Source organism: Nelumbo lutea, chromosome 8, assembly GCF_056320005.1.
Source record: "Nelumbo lutea isolate HS-2025 chromosome 8, American lotus-T2T, whole genome shotgun sequence".
In the NCBI taxonomy this organism is placed as follows: domain Eukaryota; kingdom Viridiplantae; phylum Streptophyta; class Magnoliopsida; order Proteales; family Nelumbonaceae; genus Nelumbo; species Nelumbo lutea.
The window spans coordinates 17,290,089-17,296,413 of record NC_142691.1 but is presented as its reverse complement, the minus strand read 5'-3'; the positions used below and the strand labels follow the sequence as shown (position 1 = coordinate 17,296,413).

General features: G+C 40.6%; 1 protein-coding gene across 1 annotated transcript; it reads right to left on the bottom strand.

Moving 5' to 3' along the window:
- Positions 1 to 5,012: 5,012 nt before the first annotated feature.
- Positions 5,013 to 5,648, bottom strand: LOC148843057 (uncharacterized). The gene has a single exon (XM_088959361.1). It carries the CDS (start codon positions 5,646 to 5,648, stop codon positions 5,013 to 5,015), a length of 636 nt encoding a protein of 211 aa, XP_088815487.1.
- Between the last annotated feature and the right edge of the window lie 677 nt (positions 5,649 to 6,325).

Here is a 6,325-nt window from a genome sequence, read left to right as displayed (position 1 = left end):
CTGTTAAAAATGAAAAAAAAAAAACAAAAAACAAAAAATAAGATAGAAAATGAGAAAAGCCTTATTTGATAACTGAAAGATACCTATCTCCGGTAAATAAATCTTTCGGAACGGCTGTCAGCGTCGACGGACGAAACTCAAAGGGGGCAATCTCCGGTGGGTTTCAGTTCTGAGAAAGGGTAGAGTTTAAGGGAAATGTTAAAAGTTCATGGTGAGTTTTAGACAATTTCCCTAACTTTAATGATTTTGAGCAAAAATGACATGGCACAAATTCATTCGCCATTGTAGAATTTTTTCTGAAGTTTTCATTTTACTAGTTAGAAAAAAACAATGAGCAATAAAACTCTAATTTCCAATTAATACTCTGTATTTTGGCCTAATCTTAGCCTCCAAACTTCAAAACGTACCAATCTGATACCTAAACTTCCAAAATGTGCTAACCTAACCAACCATCAATTATGTGCATCATATGACATCAGTGCAACTTAAAACTTTTAAAAATATTATAATTGCCCTTAAAAATAAAACTGTTCATTATCTTCTCAAACAAAATAAAACACTGCAAACCAGTGACGGGAACCTTTCTCAAAGAAAAACACTATTCAAACTCATTACCGCAGGAAAAAATTCTGCTCTTTCTCACCTCACAATATGCATCAAATCAATGCTTATTCAATTAATTTAAAATAATAAAGGATGAAACAAGAGAAACAAATATCTAGACGACCACAGAAATGGACAAAACAGAGCATCTGATAAGTTTCAACAGACCGGAAACGAGTATCCTGGAGTAAGGAAATCAACATGAGAGACAAGAATGAAAGAATTACTTCAATATCTGAAATTCATGAAAATTCAAACCGAATAACAAACTTGAAGCGCTTTCCAAGGAACGTTTTGAGGCTCTTAGTTCAAAGCCAACATCCACAAGTAACAGAAAGCTGGAAGACGAGATATTTAGATTCAAAAAGTTGAGAAAGAGATCGAATTTGATAATTTTTTATTAGGAAATAAAAGGAAAAAGGTGACAGCTTTTACGAAAATTGGCGAATTTACCGAAGAAACAGATTACAAAAGAAAAAAAGGTTATGGTTATAATTACTGAGCATCTCCGGTTTTAAGGTTTCTATTTTTAGAGATTTGAGCTGACAATTCGTGTAGAACTAAAGATATTATTCTTTTGTTCCCGTCACTTTTTCCGGGGAATGAATATATATAGATACAGTACAAACTATTCCCATGATAAGGATTAGTGATCACTGACTCCGGATAGGAATTGTCCCTTGAATTAAGGAATATCCTCCTACTTTGACAGCTCACGTTAATACTCTCCCTCACTTGGTGCATACAAATCTTGGATGTCCAACTTGTTAAGTGAGCTGTGGAAGTTTTTACTGGATACAACTTTTGTAAGTATATCCGCCAGCTGGTCTTTAGACTTGACAAAAGGAAATCGGATGATTTTGTCTTCGATATTTTGTTTGATGAAATGTCGGTCCACCTCCACGTGCTTTGTTCGATCATGTTGAACGGGATTCTGAGAGATATCTATGGCAGCCTTGTTATCACAGAATATGTCCATCTTAGAGGTTGGGGAGAAATCGATTTCAGTCATTAATCTTCTAAGCCAAAGAAGCTCGTAAAGCCCTTTAGCCATTCCCCGAAACTCAACTTCAGCACTTGATAAGGCCACCATCTTCTATTTTTTACTCTTCCATGTGACAAGATTTCCACTGACAAATGTAAAATACCCCGAGGTGGATCTTCTGTCCGAGATATTTCCAACCCAATCTGCATCTGTATAGCCTTCAATCTTTAGATGATTATTCTTTGAGAACACAAGTCCTCTTCCGGGTGAGGACTTCAAGTATCGAAGAATTCGCATTACAGCATTCATGTGATCTTCGCTTGGACAATGCATGAATTGACTCACCACGCTGATCGCGTAAGTGATGTCTAGATGAGTATGTGAGAGGTAAATAAGTTTACCAACTAGCCTTTGATATCTCTCCTTACTGGTAGGTACTTGGTCTGGGTATTCTCCAAGTTTATGGTTTTGTATAATTGGTGTGTCTGCCGGTTTGCATTCCAACTGTCTTACTTCATATAGTAAATCTAAAGTGTATTTTCGTTGAGACAGAAATATACCTCTCCTTGATCTAGCAACTTCAATTCCTAGAAAATATTTGAGCCCTCCCAAGTTCTTCATTTCGAATTCAGTCGCCAATTGCTTTTGAAGAGTTGTTATTTCTCTTGAATCATTTCCGGTGATAATCATGTCATCTACATATATCATTAAGGTTGTCACCTTCCCTCGTTGGTGCTTTAGAAATAGTGTATGGTCCGAATTGCTTTGTTGAAAGCCATATTTCTTCATCGCAAGACTAAACCGCCCAAACCATGCCCGCAGTGATTGTTTCAGTCCATATAGTGCTCGTTGCAGTTTACACACAACTTTGGTCTTGGAATTTGCTGTATAACCAGGTGGGATGTCCATGTACACCTCCTCTTCAAGGTCACCATGGAGGAAAGCGTTATTTATGTCGAACTGGTGTAGCAGCCAATTAAGGTTTGCTGCAAGAGATAATAAAACTCTAACCGTATTTAATTTTGCCACTGGTGAGAAGGTCTCTTGATAATCTAAACCATGTATCTGAGTATAACCTTTCGCGACTAGCCTCGCTTTGCATCTCTCGATCGACCCATCTGCTTTGTATTTAATGGAAAATACCCACTTACACCCTACAGGTTTCTTCCCTTCGGGCAAGGTAACAAGAGTTCAGGTTTTGTTCTTCAATAGTGCCTCCATTTCTTCCTATATGGCCTGTGTCCATTTCGAGTTTGTCAGAGCTTCTTGAACACTGGTGGGAATATGATGTGAGGACAATTCTTGCACAAATGTTTTGAGAGGTTTGGAGAGTCTCTTTGTTGATACATAATTGGCAATTGGATACTTTGACCTCCGGTCCTCAATCTCTGGAGAATATCTATTTGGCGGTTTGCCACGATTATGCCTGAAAGGTAAAGTGTAACCATCAGAAGTATTCATATCATTAGAGCTTGAAGGCGTAGTAGGAGAGTTTACTCAGGGTCATTCGCTTCAGGAATTTTCTCAAGAGATGGGTCTTCGGGTACTGTGGAGGTTGGGGTCTCTATTTCTTTTGCTGGAAGTGGCGATGGCGATGTAGACATTTCCGATGTTGTAGATGTCTCTCTTGAAACTACACCAGTTGTAGAAGGTTCTTCATTGACCATCTTTTCTGTTGAATCACTATTATTCAGCCAATCGGGTAGAAACCAGTTCTGTTTTGCACTTTAACTCTCCCCCTGAAGAGAAGAATTGGTTTTGGAAGGAGAGTAGAATGTTTTAGATTCCAAAAAAGTAGCATCCATGGTAATATAGGTCCATTGGGTGGCTGGACCATAACATCGATATCCTTTCTGATGTAATGCATACCTCAAAAATATGCACCAAGTTGCTCGTGGATCAAGTTTTGTGCATTGATTTTTATCAGATGTAAGAATGCCACACAACCAAAAACTCGAGGTGGAATCATCAACACGGATGGCAGAGAGACATGTGATGAAAGAGCTCGTAATGGCATCTTAAAATGTAAGACACGTGATGACATTCTATTAAGGAGGTGTATAGCAGTAGCAACAACATCAGCCCAATGTCGGTTAGGTACATGTGCTCCAAGTAGCAAAGCACGAGTAGTTTTGAGTATGTGCCGATTCTTTCTCTCAGCAATGCCATTTTGCTGCGGAGTCTGTGGACATGAAGTCTCATGAAGTAGTCCATGAATCCGGAAATAATCTTGGAACCGTTGATTTATGTATTCCCCGCCATTATCAGACCTGAGAACTTAAATTTTAGCTGAAAACTGAATCTTCACCATCATATGGAAGGATTGAAATATAGTCAACACTTCATCTTTATGTTTCATCAGATATAACCATGTCATGCGAGTGCAATCATCAACAAATATTACAAACCAGCGAAACCCAGACACTGTAGTTACCCAGGATGGCCCCCACACATCAAAGTGAATTAAAGCATATGGAGCTTTACTTTTATTCATACTTAAAGGATAGATAGTTCTATGACTCTTAGCTAAGATACAAATTTTACATTGAAAATCATGAGGCTGCATATCTATAAATAAATCTAAAAATAAATGTTTCATGTAACCAAATGATGGATGTCCCAACCGGCGATGCCAGATCCAAATCTATTGTTCTTTGGTATTACTCTGATGGTGTGCATGATGTGCTCGACTCATACTAAGATCATCCATGTAGTAGAGCCCCCCCCCCCCTCCTCCTAGTACCACGCCCAATTATCTCCTTGGTGAGAATATCGTGAAGAAGACAAAAAGTAGGATAGATGAGCACAACACAATTTAGATCAATGGAAATTTGGCTAACAAACAAAGTGTTCTTTAAGGATATTGTAGGTGACAAGGTCACAGACCTGCTCCTGTGACTGGAGATATAGCCCCATTGGCTTTAGCAATTGTAGTTCATCTTGGTGGTGAAGTTTTTGAAAAATCAGTGGCATCATAGGTCATGTGGTCGGTAGCCCCCGAGTCAAGTATCCATGCATTGCTATCAGCAGTGTTGTGGGGAAGATTGTTACCTGAATCTGAGAGGTGTACGTCTCCTTGTGGTAGTTCAACAGGCGGTGTGAATGACAGTTGGGGTTCTGCTGTAACCATCGCAGCCTTACCACCAGTTTCAGCCTTGTCTTGACATTTCCGGGCTTGGAGTTCATGCCACCAGCCGGGGAAGCCATGTAGTTTGAAGCAATTCTCCCGGGTATGCTTCGAGTTACCATAATGAGAACACTTAGATTTATCAGAAGATGTTCGAGATTTAGAGGACATACTAGTTTTTTCATTGCTCAAAGAAAGAGAGCCTATTGAGGATGAAGTAGGTTGTCGTATTTTAACACTTTTGGAGGCCAAAACAGCTCCTGGAGTTTCAATATTGTTACCGGTGATCATGACCTTTTACCGGATAGCTTCCCTATGAACATGTGCGTATGCCTGCTCAATAGTGGGAAACGGGTGCATTTGGAGTACATCTACTCGAATCTTGTCAAGTTTGTCATCAAGGCCATCTAAGAAAATATACACTCTTTCTTCTTGAAGAAGATTATTATATCGTTGAATATCTGCAGCACACTCCATTGGATTTGGACGGCGAAAATCAATTTCACGCCACAAACTTTGGAGATCATTATAATATTTTTCAAGAGATCCTTCAGACTGGCGCAAGCGGGTCACACAGCGTCGGAGATCATATATTTGTGAGGTGTCACTGCCATCAAAGTAGGTAGTAGCAACAGAATCCCACACCATCTTTGCCGTAGGGAATCGAATAAAGTTACCGATCAAGGATACATCCATGGAGTTAATTAACCAGCCCTTGACAATAGCGTTGTTCTTGCACCACCTTTGAAAGGTTGGGTCAGTTTGAGGAGGCTGGGGAAGCTCGCCATTAATATATCCCAATTTGTCTTTGCCGGAGATATACATCTCAACAACTTGGGACCAAAGAGCATAGTTGGTGCCGTCCAACTTGATGCCAATCTGTGCGATAGGAGTCTCTGTAGTCGAGGTTGGTCTGTGTAGGATTTCAGCCATTCTGGTGGTCAATTCGGTGAGGATAGGGTCGGATCGTTGTTCCCCAACCGGATCTGAGGTTTCTAAATCGAACATGGTTGTATCTCCCGAAGGGTGTCCCTGCTAATGGCATCTCGGAGCAGAAGAGCTTAGTGCCACAAGGCGGAGGAAGAGGTGAGAAATCTCTGAAATCAAACACCGAGTTTGCAATCTCGATGAAGGAATCCGAGTTCCTCTTGTTGGTCGAAAAACCCGTTTGCACTTCGCCGATCTCCGAGATAAAAAACCAAAGCTCTAAAAAATAGTAATATTCTAGTACGGTGATGAATTACCTCAAGAACGTGATCTTGATGCTGATCTCTATAGATGCTCCACAGAACCGATAAATTTTCCCAACAAATTGAACGTGTAGAGGTCCTTTGGAGATCGCCTATCCGGCTGTGTCCGCAGGGCGGAGGAAGATGTGATCGCCTATCCGACTGCATCCGACTTCTGACGTCGGAGATAGACGACACGATCTGTCTGCGTCCGCAAGGCTGAGGAAGAGGTGATCCCCTATTCGGTTGCGTCCGACTTCCGATGACTTTATCGCTGCTCTGAACTTCTATTTATCTCTCCTGCCTTTCGGGTGATTTGTCGTTGATCATCAGGCGGAGAGAGAACCAACCATGGCTGGAAGGACGAAGCCTAAGAAGCAC

Excerpts from the sequence above, each read along its gene's own strand:
- LOC148843057 (XM_088959361.1), bottom strand. The coding sequence starts at position 5,648 with ATGGCTGAAATCCTACACAGACCAACCTCGACTACAGAGACTCCTATC.